Source organism: Sus scrofa, chromosome 6, assembly GCF_000003025.6.
Source record: "Sus scrofa isolate TJ Tabasco breed Duroc chromosome 6, Sscrofa11.1, whole genome shotgun sequence".
In the NCBI taxonomy this organism is placed as follows: domain Eukaryota; kingdom Metazoa; phylum Chordata; class Mammalia; order Artiodactyla; family Suidae; genus Sus; species Sus scrofa.
Window position 1 is genome coordinate 54,296,608 of NC_010448.4, and position 17,053 is coordinate 54,313,660.

Consider the following 17,053-nt stretch of genomic DNA (forward strand, 5'->3'; position numbering starts at 1 on the left):
GCATCTGAGCATCTGTTGCTGGCACCACCCGACCCAGGGCCTAGCCCCCGGGCCATGCGAGTGGTGGGAGTGCTTGCCTGTGTCAACTCACCTGCTCCCCCCCACAGATACACATGGTCTACAGCAAGCGGTCAGGGAAGCCCCGGGGCTACGCCTTCATCGAGTACGAACACGAGCGAGACATGCACTGTGAGTACCTCCGCCTGCGCCCTCCCTCTGGCCCGCTCTCTTCTCTGCTGCCCCGGCCCCTCCCCGCCGTCTGGCCCACCCCCACCCCGCCAAACCTGACCTCAGCCGTGTCTCTTCTCCTCCTCCCTCTGTTTCTGATATATCTTCTTTTTTTTATATACGTGTTTTTTTAAAAAACCAAAAACCAAAATCCCCCACAACGTGTGTGTGTGTGTGTGTGAACCCGGGGAGGTAAGTGTCACACGTTGAACCTCAGGGGCAAGCAGGGAACGGGTGGGGGCTGGGGCCAGCTGGAGGCAGGGGGAGGGGTCGGATTTTCGGGGATCCTCTCCCCATCCCCCCCCCACAGAGCTGGGGCGGCCAGGTTGGAATGAGGACTGGCCTTTGAACCTGCCCTCTCTTCCCCCCAGCTGGGCTGGGGCTGGACCACCCGACCCTCCGCCTCCCTGCCCCGGCCCCGGCCCTGTTCCTCAGCGGGCAGTGGGCTGGTGGGCGTGCTTGGCGCCTGCCCCCCCTTCTCCAGAGCCCCCTTTGAGGCTGCGGCGGCGTCCACATGGGCAGGGCTGGGTGGGTGGGGGCGGGCAGGGCTGCGGCGTGTCCAGGGGCCGCCGTATTAATTGACTGTTCTTATTGTCACTGCAGCCACCACGCAGCTGGCTTGCAGCTGATGCTTACGCTCCCCTTACAACACCTCAGTGTATGGTTGGTATAAGGGTTTGTATCATGGGTAAGCTCACTCAGCACCGCACACCAGCCCAGCTTAGCCAGGCAGCTCAGGAGCAGCGAGGCGCCCCTCCCTCCCCCCAGCTGCCCCTCAGCCGCCCCGCACCCCAAGCCCTTTCCTCGTTGGGGTGCCCTTTGTCACTTCTGTCCCCATCCAGACGCTCTCTGGTAGTCTTGCCGGTCCCAGGAGGGGAAAGATGAACTCTGACGGGAGAGGCAGTGGCCTCTCCACGTGGGCTCCGTCACCCCAGTCCCCCTGAGGCATCTGGCTTCACAGCGTCCACGGCGAGGCGGCGGGAACACCGAAGAGGGGCTGCGCTAGGGCCCGGGCTCCTGGTGGAACCCGGCCGGCCTTCGCTCCCTCCCCCTGCCCTCTGCGGGCCACCAATGTGGTGGCCCCAGAGCGTCTTTTTGGCTGCTGGGTTCAGGGTGCTCTGCCCCCTTCCAGTCTCCCTTGTCATGGCCGAGGCTTCCTCCTGAGGGGCCGTGGGGCCGTGGGGCCGTGGAGCCCAGCCGCTCTCCAGAGTGCATGGAACTGGGGCCGGGGGTGCGGGAGGGCCCAGGCACCAGGCCACGAACCACTGAAGGTATTGGAACACAGCTAAGGCCCCTCCACCGTCGAGAGACCTGAGAGAGGGAGAGCGAGAGAAGCCTAGATACACACAGCACGTGTTTTCTTTACTGTTACTCCCGGGTTGGGCCTCGTCTGGGGTTTGGGACTCCGAACCAAGAGCAGGGCTCCTTTGCTTGACTGGGTTCCCAGTCCCTAAACGCCTTCCCCTGCTCCCCTCCTCTGGGCGCAGGGGCCGCGCGGCCCCTCCTCGGATCGCGGACAGCGCTCCGTCTCCTGGACCCCCAGGGCTGTCTGCTGCAGGCCAGCCTTTGGGCTGAAGCAGGTGGTGGGAGGGAGTGCGGAGCTCGAGGCGGAAGAGGCCTTCCGTGTGCCGGGCGGGGGCGTGTGCCTAGTGTAGCTCGGACTTTGCTGGGAGAAAGGGAAGGTGCACAGGTTCGTAAGGCCTCCCTGGCCTTCTTTTTAAATTCCAACAAGATAGGCCTTTGGCTTTACAGCTCCCAAGCTTGGCGTGAGTCCTCGTGTCCCCCTTTCAAGGCCTCCACGAGGTCTCTTTGGGGTCCGCCACTTCCTCTGCCTGTCTCCAGGTGGTGCAGGAGGTGTGGCCCCTCTCCTTCCCGTGGCTCCCTAGAGGCCCCGGTTCCCCTTCCCTGTAGCTTTAGCTGACCTCGTGGTGGTGGGTGTGGGGTCTGTGCGCGTGCTCAGGTAAGCTTGGGGGCTCCAGGTAAGCGGTCCCGTGTCCCCCCCCCCCCGGGAAGCCCGCCTCCTCGCCAGGCCCCCAGGAGTTGCCGAGCCCCCCCCATCCCGCTCGGTTTGGACACCCGCAAGGCCGGCATCGGTAAATGGCACCTTTTTCTCTTCCTCTGGTTGTTATTTGGGGGGGCGAGGGCTGGGGCGGGGCAGGGTATTGTGGTTGGTTGAGGACAGCCCCCTAGCCAGGGCCGGGGGTGGGCAACAGGGACTCTTCTGGCCTTCCCAACCGCCCCCCAAGAGATAGGCCAGGGAGGGGGCCTCTGCCCACAGCTCCCCTCTGCTCCTCCGCCTCCCGGGAGGCTCAGGCTGGGGCCGGCCTCCCAGGGCCCGTTGCGCTGGAGGTGTTGCGGGAGCAATGGGATGGGGCCGGGGCTGGGCGCAGGCCTTTCAGGTAAGGCAGGACATTTGCAGTAGCACCACACGTCTCCCACATCTCCCTCCACTGCCCCTCAGCCCCACCTGCTGTAGGGGCCCCTCCAGGCCCCCTGGGAGCCCCATAGCCCGCCTTTCTGCTCCCTTCCTCCATCTCCTAAAGATCTCCCTCCCCCTCTGGTTCATTTTCTGTTCTGATGTCTGTTCCCCCCACACTCACCCTCCCCGGAAAAAAAAAAAAAAACCCACAGAAAAAGGAAACCGTTGTGAACTGGGGTGCAGAGGGGCCCAGTTGGGCCTGCTCCCCCAGCATGATGTTTTAGGGTGCATGCCTGGGGTTGTGGGGGAGCCCTCCCCCGCAGCAGAGTCCAGCCTTAAGTTAACCTCTGGTTTCTTTGCAGCGACTTTGGCCACCTTGGCAGGGGGGGCTGCTCTGTCGAATGGGAGTGGGGACTTGGGACGGCCTGGGAGCCGGGGGGCGGGGGGGGGGGGGCGTGGTCTGCCCCCCAGTGGCGACTGGGGGTGATGAGCAGCTGCCGATGGAGCAGTCCCCTCCTTGTTTGGGAAGGGATGGGTCTGGCTGGCAGTTGCCTGGCTGTCTGGTGGGTGTGGGGGTGTGTGTGTGGTGTGTGTGCACGTGTGCGAGTGTGTTGATGGGGACCCGGGGGGCGGGGATGCCGCAGGGCTGGGCCTCAGCCTGACTAGAGGACCCTCTGGGGACTCCTCCCCTCCCCCTCCCCGCGTCTGTTGCAGCCGCTTACAAGCACGCAGACGGCAAGAAGATTGACGGCAGGAGAGTCCTCGTGGACGTGGAGAGGGGCCGAACTGTGAAGGGCTGGCGGCCCCGGCGGCTAGGTGAGCACGTCCTGCTGAGGCTGGGCTTGGGGTCCTGCCCTTGGGGGCTCCTTTCTTAGCTCTTTTCTGCACCTCCTGCCGCGCTCTGTCCTCTCTTTCTCTCCTGGCTGCGCCCATCCTTTCTTCCTCGCGCCGGCTCGTCCTTTGTTCTCAGCGTCATTCTTCTGGTCTGTCTGCTTGTTCTGGGTTACCCAGTAGGAGCAGGAGGACTGACCTAGAGAAAGAAGCCAGTTAGGATCGAATTCTGGCTTTCGAGCTTCGTGGCTGGTGGATTTCCACTCTTCATCCCTCCTTTTCCCTCGTCCTGGAAAGTGGGGCTAACCTCAGGTCCCTGAGCTCAACCGTCAGATACCCAGCTGGGCACGTGGCATTTGTTGGGTCTTGGAGTCACTCTCATCTGTTTATGCTTTCCTCCTCTCTGTTGTTCGATCATTCATTCACTGGTTTAGCAAACGCCTCTTTGGTCACCAGCTGTGTACCAGGCTCCTAGTCAAGAGCAGGACATACACAGATGGCGTCTCTGTCCTCAAAGCCTTCTCCGTCCAGTTCCCTCACTGTCTGTCTCTAATTATCGGTCACCGTCTCAGTCAAGATCAATTGGATAACACGTATGAGAAATTTGTGCTTCCTTGGGCGTTCTCTTGTGGCACAATGGGTTAAGGCTCTGGTGGTGTCACTGCTGTGCCACAGGTTCAGTCCCTGGCTCTGGAACTTGCATGTGCCATAGTCACGTCCTCCCCCAAAAAAGACATTTGTGCTTCCTAAGGTATAAAGGGGCTTTGTTGATAGAGAATCTTAGTGTCTTTTGGAGCCTAGAGGCATGTGATGCCTGTGACCGTCCTCTGACGGCCTCGTGGCCAGACCTTAACTGTCAGGAACCACCTGTGGCAGCTTGCTTCCACGCTGTTCACTCTTTCTGTAAACCAGACTCTTTGGTACCTACACTGGTCCAGTGTGCTGTTTCAAACTCCCTGCTTCGGAGTTCCTGTTGTGGCTGGGCACTAACGAACACCACTGGTATCCATGAGGACACAGGTTGGATCCCTGGCCTCACTCAGTGGGTTGGGGATCCAGCATTTCTGTAAGCTGTGGTGTAGGTCACAGACACAGCTCTGATCTGGCGTTGCTGTGGCTGTGGTGGAGGCCGGCAGCTGCAGCTCTATTACAACCCCTGGCCTGGGAACTTCATATGCTGCAGGTTTGGCCCCAAAAAACAAACAAACAAAAAAAACAACCAAAAAAACAAGTGCCTGCTTTGCACCCAGCCCTGGGTGAGTCTGTGTTTCCAGGTGGGTGAATCAAAATGGCTCAACATTGGGCTGAGGTCCTGCCATCCAGACATGGCTGTTGAGGACGAGCTCCTGTGAGCGGGAGAAGCTGTTGTCAGAGAAAACCATCTTCCTGGGTGGACGTCCCAGGAGGGTCCCTTATGGTCCGTCCTTTGTCCTCCCAGGCCACTGTTCTCGCTTTCGACCTGTGTGCTGAGTAGACCGCACTCTCCTCTGCCGAGTCTCTGAGCCTGGTAGACGGGCTCTTAGCTCACTGTCTGGTTTCTCTGGTTGGAGGAAGTCCTTCCGAGGCTGCTGTCTCCCATCGTGGTAGACCCCTGGAGTCCCAGAATCTCCTAGTTTGATTGGCCTTCAGACTTGGCAGTAGTGCTGCCTGCTGCATCTTGACCCAGTGTGCATGTGAAGAAATACCCTTAACCCAAATGAAAATTTTATGAGACAGTAATTATCTTTTTTACAGGCGGTACCTGCTAGTATCTTACATTCTGTTGTTTTGTTTTGTTTTGTATATGTTGGTTACAACTCATCAGATTTAATGATGTGACTTATTGCTGGGTTGTGCCCTGAACGTTGAAAACCCTCATCTAGGGAGTTCCCTGGTGGCTCGGGGTTAAGGATCTGGCATTGTGGCTGCTGTGGCTCGGGTTCGATCCCTGGCCTGGGAATTTCCTCATGCTGTGAGAGCAGCCAACAAACACTCATCTACCTGCCCTGGGCTTGTGCTGGTCCCGTTGCCTGGTCGGTTTTTTGTCCCGATCTGAGTGTCTCTGACATCCAGTGGCCGCTTTCCCTTCCCCCTCATTGCTGAGCGTCACTCCTGTCGTGGCCACCAAGCTCGCCTCCCTGAAGCTTCCCCCTGTGCACCGAGGCAGGTCCTGGAGTCATTGTGCCCTAGTGACTTTAGCTGAGTTTGCTTCTCCATCTGAAGGAGGAGACCCTCCGCTGCTCCTCAGGGTCGTTAGTGACCAACTGCCGCTCGCTCAGTTTACATCCGGGAGGCTGCCCCGCGTGCACGTCGCATGAAGCAGACCCTGTCCTGACTTGGGTGGTGGGGGAGGCAGCTGTTAATCACGTACACACACAGGAGTTCCTGTCCTGGCTCAGCAGAAATGAGTCTGACTTGTATCTGTGAGGACGCAGGTTCGATCCCTGGCCTCGCTCAGCGGGTTAAGGATCCGGCATTGCCGTGAGCTGTGGTGTGGGTCGCAGACCCAGCTTGGATCCCGAGCAGCTGTGGCTGTGGCGTAGGCCGGCAGCTACAGCTCCGATTTGACTCCTATCCTGGGAACCTCCATATGCTGAGGTGTGGCCCTAAAAAGCAAAAAAAAAAAAAAAAAAAGGTGGAAACTCACCGTGACCTTTTGGGAGGGAGCGCTGTAGTGTGTCGGGGTGGGGGGGCGGCGCCGCAGCTTCCTGGGGAAGGGCAGGCCAGGCTTCCGGAGGAGGTGCTGTTTGAGGAGAGGGGCGAGGGGGGAGCAGGACTTCTCTAGAGGAGGGAGCTGAATTCTAGGGAAAGAGGTGAATGATCCTAAAAGTGGAGGCAGGAGGGAAGCGGAGAGTCGGGAGATCTGAACAACCGTCCAGAGCGTGGAGAGCCGGGCCCCTTGCTCTGGAAGATTCCGGAGGAGCCCCCTGCGCGGGCGTGCAGCCTGCGGCTGGTGGGAAGGCTCCAAGGGGTCGTGCGGGCCGCGCGGGCCGGCTTTGGCGCGGGGCTGGGCTGGAGGCCCGGGGGGGCCGGCGGCCAAGGCTGGCCCGCGGGCCGAGTGTCCGCTGAGGCGGAGGGGAGGGCGCTGCAGAGGCCGGTTGCGGGCCTCTCCCAGCGCCCGTCCCTCGGCCCCGGGCCGCCCTGCCCTGCGGGGCCTGACGCGCGTCCGCCCCGCCGCAGGAGGGGCCTCGGCGGGACCCGGCGAGGTGGGGCCGACGTGAACATCCGGCATTCGGGCAGGGACGACACCTCCCGCTACGACGAGAGGTGAGGTCGCCGCGGGGCTCCTGGGCCGGGGCGGGCGTGCGGGGCATGCGGCTGCAACCCTCTGCCCCCCTCATCCAGGCCCGGGCCCTCCCCGCTGCCCCACAGGGACCGGGACCGGGACCGCGAGCGGGAGCGCAGGGAGCGAAGCCGCGAGCGCGACAAGGAGCGAGAACGACGACGCTCCCGCTCTCGGGACCGGCGGCGGCGCTCACGGAGTCGCGACAAGGAGGAGCGGCGGCGCTCCCGGGAGCGGAGCAAGGACAAGGACCGGGAACGGAAGCGGCGGAGCAGCCGGAGCCGGGAGCGCGCTCGGCGGGAGCGGGAGCGCAAGGAGGAGCTCCGCGGTGGCGGCGGCGGCGGCGGCGGCGGTGGCGGTGGTGGTGGTGGAGGCGGCAGCGGCGACACGGCGGAGCCCTCCGAGGCGGGTGACGCGCCTCCTGACGACGGGCCTCCCGGGGAGTTGGGTCCCGACGGCCCGGAAGGCCCTGAGGAGAAGGGCCGTGATCGCGACCGGGAACGACGTCGGAGCCACCGGAGCGAGCGGGAGCGGCGTCGGGACCGCGATCGAGACCGGGAGCGGGACCACAAGCGGGGGGAGCGGGGCGGAGAGCGGGGCAGGGATGAGGCCCGGGGTGGGGGTGGCGGTGGTGGCCAGGACAACGGGCTAGAGGGTCTGGGCAACGACAGCCGTGACATGTACATGGAGGCTGAGGGCGGCGACGGGTATCTCGCTCCAGAGAACGGGTATTTGATGGAGGCGGCACCAGAGTGAAGAGGGCTGCTTGCCAGCAGTTGGGACGTGCTCCTACCCTCCCTGTTGCTGTCGACCTCTCCCCCCACCTTCTTGGCCACCACCTAAGTTTGCCAGCCAAGGGTAGGAGTCTTCCTATTTGTTCTGGTCTCGGATTTAAAAATAAAATTAATTTCTTGTTGATAATGGGCATGCGCCTACCTCACTGCTCCTACTGTCTCCCCCAAGAGGTGGTCACCTTCCGACTGATTTTCTGTCTTGGCTGCCCCGTGGTGTGTGGAGTTCCTGGGCCAGGGATCAGCTCCAAGCCACAGTTGCAGTCTAGGCTGCAGCTGGGGCAACGCTGGATCCCTAACCCACAGCTAAGGATCAGGCCTTCGTGCGAGTGCTGGGGAGATGCCAGGCCGGGGATCAGACCTTCGTGCGAGTGTCCGGAGATGTTGCTGATCCCATTGCACCACAGCGGGAACTCCCACCCAACGTGGGACAGCTCTGTTTTGGTTGCTTTCCGTTGTGGGCCCAGGACTTGACCTTTGTGATCTAAGGCCGGGGTCAGCCCCAGGACGTTGGGGCTGTCTAAAATGGCCTTGAGGAAGCCCTCCCTAAGGGTCCTTGACAGATCCCTTTTGTATTTTCCTTCTTTAACTCTCCGGCCCATTCACTGCGGGGCTTTTCTTACCCCAGTCTTGGCAGGGCATGAGGCCCTAGAGCACTCATTGCAAGCTGCAGCTTCGAACGTGTGCAAGGGAAACTAGTCCGAGTTGGAGAGCAGGGAAAGGGTGAGGAAGCCGGAGAGCAAGATAGAAAGGTGAAGACAAAAGACAAGAATCTTCAGTAAGCGGTGCTGGGAGAAGAGGACAGCTGCACGTGGAAAAAGAAATTAGAACATTTCTCTAACACCAGAGGCAAGAAAACTCAAAATGAATTACAGACCTAAATGTAAGACCAGATGCTATAAAACCTGTAGAGGAAAAGCATGGGCAGGACCCTTGACATCAATTGTAACTATTTTTTTTGGATCTGAGTGGAGTAATGGAAACAAAAATGAGCTCCCGTCACAGTGCAGCGGAAATAAATCCAACTAGGAACCATGAAGATTTCCATCCCTGGCCTTGCTCAGTGGGTTGGGGATCCAGCATTGGTGTGAGCTGTGGTGTAGGTCGCAAATGCGGCTTGGATCTGGCGTGGCTGTGGCTGTGGTGTAGGCTGGCAGCTGTGGCTCCAATTTGACCCTTAGCTTGGGAACCTCCATGTGCCACGCATGTGGCCCTAAAAAGCAAATAAATAAATGAGACCTAATTGAACTTCAAAGCCCCCCCCCCCAAAAAGAAAAAGGAAGCAGTAACAGGCTAAGCTGCTGAGCAGAGATGTGGACCTAGGGGACACAGGTTGGGGTTCAAGGCCTGCAGTGGTGGAAGGGCTGCACTTGAGACCCCCAGAGCACCATGATACTGGAGTTAGGCCACAAGTGAGAGAGACCAGGTCTAAGAAAACCCCAAATCAATCCCTACTGGGATTTAGGTGATCTGCCTGCCAAAAGAAAACGTAACCTTTGGCTGAAGATAGTCAGAACCTGTATGGTTTTCAGTACCAAGGCTGAGCATCTCTTCAAAGAGAAAAAATTAGACAATAGAAACACCCAGGCATGGTTCCACCGCTGGAATTATCAGACTGAAATAACTATATTCACAAAATAAGGAAGGAGAACTTTAAATGTTTAAAAGTTAACAAGAATCTTAAAAAAATTAAGGGTTCCCTCATGGCTCAGCGGATTAAAGATCGAGCATTGTCACTGCTGTGGCTCAGGTTTGATCTCTGGCCTGGGCACTCTCGTGCGTGCAGAGAGAGGCAGCCAAAGAAGAAAAGGAATGGAAATTTTACACCTGGAAAACAGCAACTGAAATTAATTAGTAGACTGGAGTTCCCACTGTGGCTCAGTCAGGTAAAGAACTTGACATAGTGTCTGAGGATGCAGGTTCCATCCCTGGCCTAACTCAGTGGGTTGAGGATCCAGTGTTGCCACATGGTGCAGCATAGGTTGCAGATGTGGTTCAGATGCAGTGTCTGTTGCATGGGCTCCAGCTGCAGCTCTGATTCCACCCCTACCCCAGGAACTTCCATATGCCACAGGTATGGCCCTAAAAAGAAAAAATTAATTAGTAGATGCATTTTGCAATTGACTAGATACTAGAAATTTTGGGGTGGGGGGAGAATTAAAGGAACTTTCTTGAAAAAGAAACCTCAATCTGGGAGTTCCCATCGTGGCGCAGTGGTTAACGAATCCGACTAGGAACCATGAGGTTGCGGGTTCGGTCCCTGCCCTTGCTCAGTGGGTCAACGATCCGGCGTTGCCGTGAGCTGTGGTGTAGGTTGCAGACGCGGCTCGGATCCCACGTTGCTGTGGCTCTGGCGTAGGCCGGTGGCTACAGCTCCGATTCAACCCCTAGCCTGGGAACCTCCATATGCCGCTGGAGCGGCCCAAGAAATAGCAACAACAACAACAACAAAAGACAAAAAGACAAAAAAAAAAAAAAAAAAAAAGAAACCTCAATCTTTTTAGGAAGTTAACTGAAGACATACCTTACCAAATTGATGGATTTAAGAGAGGATCCCGGAGTTCCCGTCGTGGCTCAATGATTAATGAACCCAACTAGTATCCATGAGGACTCAGGTTCCATCCTAGGCCTTGCTTAGTGGGTTAAGGATCCAGCGTGAGCCGTGGTGTAGGTCGAAGACATGGCTCGGATCCAGCACTGCTGTGACTGTGGTGTAGACCAGAAGCTGCAGCTCTGATTTGACCCCTAGCCTGGGAACTTCGTATGCTGCAGGTCGCAGCCCTAAAAAATAAAAAAAGAAGAAACAAAAAAAACAAAAAACGAGTGTCCAGTTGAGCAGAGCAGCAGAGGGAAATCCCAGGATGGCAGTTTAAGAGAGCATTTGGTCCAGGTCGGGGTCAGAGGACTGACGTTTCCAAGGAGTTACAGAAGGAAAAGACTCAGTAAAATATCTCTTGGGATGGAGACTTCGAAAGAAACTAGGAAGGTGATGAAGGAAACAAAAGAGAGAGACGTTACTGAAAAAACAGAAGCTGTTTGAGAAAGGAAATTTAATCACAGGACACAAACTCTACAGTAAAGAGTAGTACTTAAATATAATGCGAGTACTTTATTGATTGACCTAAAAACTGGTACCATAGAACTACAATGGGAAAGGAGGAGAAAGGTTGTAAAAGCAGAAAATCGATGTGGAATATATTGCTAACATCTGAACTTGCAAACTTGGAGAAATGGTATGTAAGCTACAGAAGCAACTAGCAGGTGAAACATCCATATCTTGTTGCCTCTTGCAATGGAGAGAGTTAGGACAGGGATGGGGCAGTTACTTTTTGTTAAAATGAGAAGTTCCCATCGTGGCTCAGTGGACACGAATCTAACTAGCATCCATGAGGCACAGGTTGGATCCCTGACGTCAATCAATGGGTCAAGGATCCGGCGTTGCTGTGGCTGTGGTGTCGGCCGGCAGCTACAACGCCAATTGGACCCCTAGCCTAGGAACTTCCATATACCTTAGGTGTGGCCCTTGAAAAAAAAAAAAAAAAAGAAGAGCACTATGAAAGAGAGAGGGATGGTCCTCTCACTTTGCAGGAGCCTTTTTCTGGACTCCCTTCCGCTAATAGTGAAGTTAATCCCAGATACACTTGGCCCATCCAGCTAATAGTGAGCCAACGGCCAGACCGCGCCAGCCTGGCCTCTGTCTGCATTTCTTTGGCCTCTTGTAGCGCTTCTGATAACACTGCCCACTTCCTTTTTCAGAGACACTCTCTTCTCGTGGTTTCTCCCAGCTGATTTTCCTACTTTCTGGTCATTGTCGTCTTCCTGAACCTTTTTTTTTTTCCCTCACATTTTTAGGGCTGCACCTGGGGCATATGGAGGTTCCCAGGCTAGGGGTAAATCAGAGCTGCAGCTGCTGATCTACACCACAGTGACAGCAATGCTGGATCCGAGCCCCGTCTGCCACCTACACCACAGCTCACCGCAACACGGGATCCTTAACCCACTGATCGAGGCCAGGGATCAAACCAGCAACCTCATGGTTCCTAGTCAGATTCGTTAACCACTGAGCCACAACAGGAACTCCCCTTCCTGACCTTTAATGCTAGTTTTGAAGACTCAGTCCTAGGTCCTCTCTGGTCTGTATTCTCTCGCCTCCAGCATTTAGGGTTTTATTTACCATCTTTGTGCAAATTCTCAAAACTGCTTGCAGGTCTTGGTACTGCACCAGCTCTTCAAAGACGAAATATCGACTCTCCCTCTAGTAGCATAGATCATGTTAGCAAAAGGCCCCACAAGCATCTATACCCCCTTCTCCTCCACCTCCCGGTCCTCGGATACAGTCAATCAGCAAGACACATATTTCCAAATCTGTCCACTTTTCCTCCGCGCCTCTGCCCTGGTCCAAGCCATCACAGAGTTCCTGCAAGAGCCTTCCTGATCAACCCCCCTGCTTCCACTCTCGTTCCCATCCAATCCAGGCTCCACACAGTGTCCACAGTGATCTTAAAATATATGTTTCAATGTCGCGTTTTACTCTTAGGGGTTACCATGAAGTCCAAAGTCCTCAGCAGGAGCATGCCAGCATACAAGGCTGTGTGCATCAACCGCATCCTGCCGACCTGTTCACCTTCCTCATAAACAGCTCCAGTTCATGGAGTTCCCCTGGTGGTGCAGCGGAAACGAATCCGACTAGGAACCATTGGGGTTGCGGGTTCCATCCCTGGCCTTGATCAGTGGGTTAAGGATCTGGCGGTGCTGTGAGCTGTGGTGTAGGTCGCAGACCAGGCTCGGATCTGGCGTGGCTGTGGCGTAGGCTGGCAGCAACAGCTCAGATTGGACCCCTAGCCTGGAAACCTCCATATGCCGCCGGTGTGGCCCTAAAGACAAAAAAGACAGAACAGAAAACCAGAAAACTCCAATTCTTACTCTGCTATCCAACCATGTGGGCTCTTTCGGTCTAGAAAGTGACTCACGAGCCACCTCTGGAGCTCTCCTCCAAGGACTCTATGTCAATGTCCCTCCTGGATCCCAATTCTGATCACGGTCGTAGTTTAGTGTCTACCCGCCCCCCACCCCCCGACTAAGCTCCAGGACGGCAGTGGACTTGTGTACCCTGCTCATCACCACGCCGGTCATCTTGGGCCGAGATGTTTAACAAGTTGTCTAATAAATCTGGGAGAAAGGGATAGACAGGGGACAGACAGGTGTGGCGGGCAGCTCAGATAGACTGAGATGAAAGGTGGTGCAGACGCTGCAATGGACGGTCACAAACTCAGCGGACCGATGGAGTTTGAGGGCAGGGGAGCGAGCCCCGAGCGGAGGCCGGTAGGGCGGTGCGCACGCCAGGCCGCGCCTCTGCAGGTGGCGCTCGTCGCCGGGGCGTGGCCTCGCGCAGCCCCGCCTTCCTCGCCGGCGACCCGGCAGGCGGGTGCCTCGCAGCGGCGGCGCAGACATGGCTGCGCTGGTGGAGCCGCTGGGGCTGGAGCGGGGTAAGCGCGCCAGGCGGCCCTGCCCACCCGGCCGCGGCCTGCGTCCGGGACCCGGGCCCCGGACTCCGGGCCCCGCCCCTCCCCCGGCGGGGCCCAGGCGGGTGGGCGGGCCCGGCGGGGGTGGGCGGGGCGGGTCGCAGCAAGTCAGGCTGTCGATGGGCGTGGGAGGGTCGGCGGGCCCGCTGGACGGCGAGGGGGAGCCCGCCGCCCACCTCCGGCCGTGTGTGCCTGGGGATCCTGGGGACGCAGGGTGACTGGTGGCAGTCTCTCCACTGCCGCCGGCAGCTCTGCGGCTGTCCGACTGGGACTTGGCTGTCTTGCCCCGGGTCTGCGCTCGCCCTTCCTCGGTCTCCGGCCGCATATCTCCGGGCTTCGCTGCGTCTTCCAGTCTCTGACTCTGTGTCTGTGCGCCCCGCCCCCGCCCCGCAGACGTGTCCCGGGCGGTGGAGCTCCTCGAGCGGCTCCAGCGCAGCGGGGAGCTGCCCCCGCAGAAGCTGCAGGCCCTCCAGCGAGTCCTGCAGAGCCGCTTCTGCTCTGCCATCCGGGAGGTGAGAGCAACGCAGCGCCAGGGCCCGAGCGGGCGGGCGGCCGTCGTCCTCCTCTGGGTCGCCCCGAGCCTGGGGACTACGCCTCCCAGCAGCGACCGGGGCGGCCTTCCTTTGGGGCGCCCGCGCTTCAGCTCAGGTGTCCATTGGGAATTGTGGTTCCCGCGGCCTCCGGGCTGCAGGGGCGGGGCGGATCTGCGGGTGGGAGGGTCTGCAGGCCCGGACTTCTGGGTTGAAGGCAGGCGGGGGCTGGCGGCTCCTCGACGCTTTTGCGTCCTCACCAGGTCTATGAGCAGCTCTATGACACGCTGGACATCACCGGCAGTGCTGAGGTCCGGGCCCACGCCACGGCCAAGGTAGGCGCCCCTCGCCCCACTGCGCCTGGCATCCTCCGAATGGGATGGGCTGGCTCAGCGTCCTCCCCACGTCGGTCAGCCGTGTTTCAGGCTTCTGCCGTGTCTGTGTACCTGCCTTACTTAAGTATAAGGCATTTTACATACGCGCCCATCTTTCGCTTAAATGTCATATAAAGGCGTCTTTTGCCACTAGAAATAGAAACTAGTACCAAATGCCTGACGGGAAGCTGACCTTCGACAGTGAAATAGCGTTAAACCCCGAAATCTTACTAAACCCCAGTTAGATGCTGTTCCCTTGCTGCTTCGTGGAGGCTCTTGGCTCTGTCCAGGCCTTGTCGTTCTGTTAAAAAGTGAGATTGGCGAGTGTTGAGTCTCCGAGACTCACGCATGCCACGTGGAGACGTTCCTCTTTGATGGGGTCCAGAGGGACTAAAGAGGACTTACGGTCGCTAAGGAGTGCTCTTGTGTTGAATGGTGGAAGCGCCCCGAGCTCGAGGGCCCAGATCTTCCACCCTAGTCTGCATGCCCATCATGGGGCCGGGGGTGGGGGGTGGCCCTCAACCTCCGGAGGCTTTCTCTCTCCCAGGCCACGGTGGCTGCCTTCACGGCCAGTGAGGGCCACGCACATCCCCGGGTAGTCGAACTGCCCAAGACGGACGAGGGCTTAGGCTTCAACATCATGGGGGGCAAGGAGCAGAATTCGCCCATCTACATCTCCCGGGTCATCCCCGGCGGCGTGGCTGACCGCCACGGAGGCCTCAAGCGTGGGGACCAGCTGCTGTCAGTGAATGGTGTGGTGAGTAGGGGGCTGAGGTCACCGTCTGTCAAGGGTAGCACGGTGCCTGTTTTTTTTGGGGGGGTGGTTCTGGAGTCGTTTGTTTTTGTTTTTGTTTTGGCTGCGCCTGCAGCACGTGGAAGTTCCCAGACTAGGGATGGAACCTGAGCCACAGCAGCGACCCAGGCCTGCAGTGACAACACCAGATACTTAACCCGCTGTGCCACAAGGGAATTCCCAGTCTCCGATTTTGACAGTCATTCAACACACACTGAGCACTGCCGCTGCGACCAGCCCTGTGCCAGCCGTTGCTGCAGACTCTGAGAGTAATTGGTCCTACATTCAAGGACTCCTTCTTTGGTGAGGGAGACAGACCCTCACTGAAAAGTCCTAAACCGGAGAGATAATAATGAAGAAGCACAAAGCATTGTGAGGGCCTGGGTGTGGCACCAGACCAGTGTAGATGAAGGATGTTTTTGCAGATGAAGGCACATTTTGAGTTGGGTTTTGAAGGATGAGTAGGAGTTCTCTGGGCAAATGAGAGGGGAAAAGGGTGTTGCTGGCTGGGGATGTTTTAGGTAGGGGCCATGACTCTGCACTCCTATGTGCCGAAGAGAAGGGGCTTGGTTCTGATAGAAGGCTGGGGCAGACAATGCAAATCACTGTGGTTAGAGTAGCTGGAAGCACAACTGGACAGGTGATTGGGGCCAGCCTGAGAAGCTGGGACTTTGTCCCAAGGGTTCCTCGTGACCAGTGGGAGGGCTGTGACTAGGGGAGGGGTATGCTCGGCCTCGAGTTGTAGAAAGACCCCTTTGTCCTTTGTGGCTTCGTTGGGGATGGACTGGAGAAAGAGACTGGAGGCCAGAAGGGCAAGGAGGGTGAGCGTCCACTGGGGAGAGGACGAGGCCTGAGCTGGGGCCTGGTGGTGGGGACAAAGAAGAGGAGTCAGGCCAGGAGGGCTGGGTCGAGCTGTGGGGAGGGAGCGGATAAAGATGAACCTGCAGTCCGGCTCCGTGACTGGGAGCATATGGGGCATTTGGAAGGTTTGGGAGAAGGACGTCAAGGCAAGTGTTAGTGACTCTCCCATGAGGACATGAGGACCTGGTGTCTTGGGGCTGGTACCAGGCTCACCTACAGCTGGTCTCATTTCCAGGGTGGGGGCGGGGGTGAGGGTGGTAGGCCCCAGGCCCAGCTGTCTGCACGGCCCCTGCAGAGCGTGGAGGGTGAGCAGCACGAGAAGGCAGTGGAGCTGCTGAAGGCCGCCCAGGGCTCTGTGAAGCTGGTGGTGCGTTACACCCCTCGGGTACTGGAGGAGATGGAGGCTCGCTTTGAGAAGATGCGCTCTGCCCGCCGGCGCCAGCAACATCAGAGCTACTCGTGAGCCCTTTGCCACCATACCCCTGGGGCCTTCACTGCCTCCCCTACCTCCACACTCCCACACCAAGCCAATGATTTCTGAGACCTTGGTTGCTACCCCCACCCCCTCCCACCTCCCTGGCTCCTTTCCCTGGGATTCTGACCCTTGACCCAGGCTCTCACCCCAAGCTCCTTGAACTGAATACCTTGGGGATCCTTAGCTCGCTCCCATCCCGAGATCGGCAGCCTGCTCTCTCTGGAATCCCTCAACCCCCTTCCCTGGGTCCTTGGCTCGGGAACCCTAGTCCTGGCTCTGTCCCAGTGCCTCCCCAGGTCCCCTCCCCTGAGCCTGGCTCCCCTCTCTTCACCCTCCTTGCAGGTCCTTGGAGTCTCGAGGCTGAAACCACAGATCTGGACCCTCACCCCCTCCCCTGTACAGTATTTATGTCACCAGCTCCTTATTTAAAGATCTTTGACCCTCATTGAGTGTCTGTGATTGTCCTGCATCGGGGGATTGAGTGTCTGGAGATGGGGAGGGAGAGAAGCTGAGGTGGAGACTAGACCCTGAAGACCTTTTCAGATTCTAAGAGCAGAGCTAAAGACTTTTCCCCAGGTCGGCTTCGGAGCGACAAGTCCAAGGACGGCGGCTGGGACCCAGTCGGGGTCTGAGTGCGGGGGTCGGCAGACAGTAGCCCCTACCCCTCAAAGATCCTGAGGGCAGGGGCCAAGCCCCCTTCCTCCGTAACTGGTCGGACAGAAGAGTCCTAAAACTCTGCTCGAGTCAGTGGGCGGCTTCGGTGTGGGCGGGGCGGAGCGAACCATCAGCCTAGTCCGCCGGGGGAGCCCTGCCGGCCCTACAATCGTCTGCGTGGGCGGGGTGGGGGATGCCACGTGCAGTTCCCGAGGCGGGCGCAAGGGGTGCAGAAAAAGGTGCACGTCGACCCGGCTTTCACCCCATCTTCCAACCCAAACGCGTGTCTCCGGGAGCCTCCTGCGCCTTAAAA

General features: G+C 58.3%; 2 protein-coding genes across 2 annotated transcripts in view; both read left to right on the forward strand.

The window, feature by feature from the left end:
- Positions 1-7,665, forward strand: part of SNRNP70 (small nuclear ribonucleoprotein U1 subunit 70) — a 15,919-nt gene extending 8,254 nt beyond the window's left edge. Inside the window, exons 7-10 of the mRNA XM_021094709.1 lie at positions 108-189; positions 3,362-3,467; positions 6,641-6,724; positions 6,830-7,665. Of these exons, the coding sequence (XP_020950368.1) occupies positions 108-189; positions 3,362-3,467; positions 6,641-6,724; positions 6,830-7,496 (939 nt within the window). The 3' untranslated portion in view covers positions 7,497-7,665. The remainder of the gene's footprint in view (positions 1-107; positions 190-3,361; positions 3,468-6,640; positions 6,725-6,829) is intronic.
- Positions 12,945-16,531, forward strand: LIN7B (lin-7 homolog B, crumbs cell polarity complex component). The gene is given in 6 exon segments (NM_001244232.1): positions 12,945-13,017; positions 13,447-13,565; positions 13,847-13,918; positions 14,505-14,714; positions 15,907-16,070; positions 16,429-16,531. Coding segments are annotated over 6 exon segments (624 nt in total). The 5' UTR covers positions 12,945-12,980; the 3' UTR covers positions 16,451-16,531.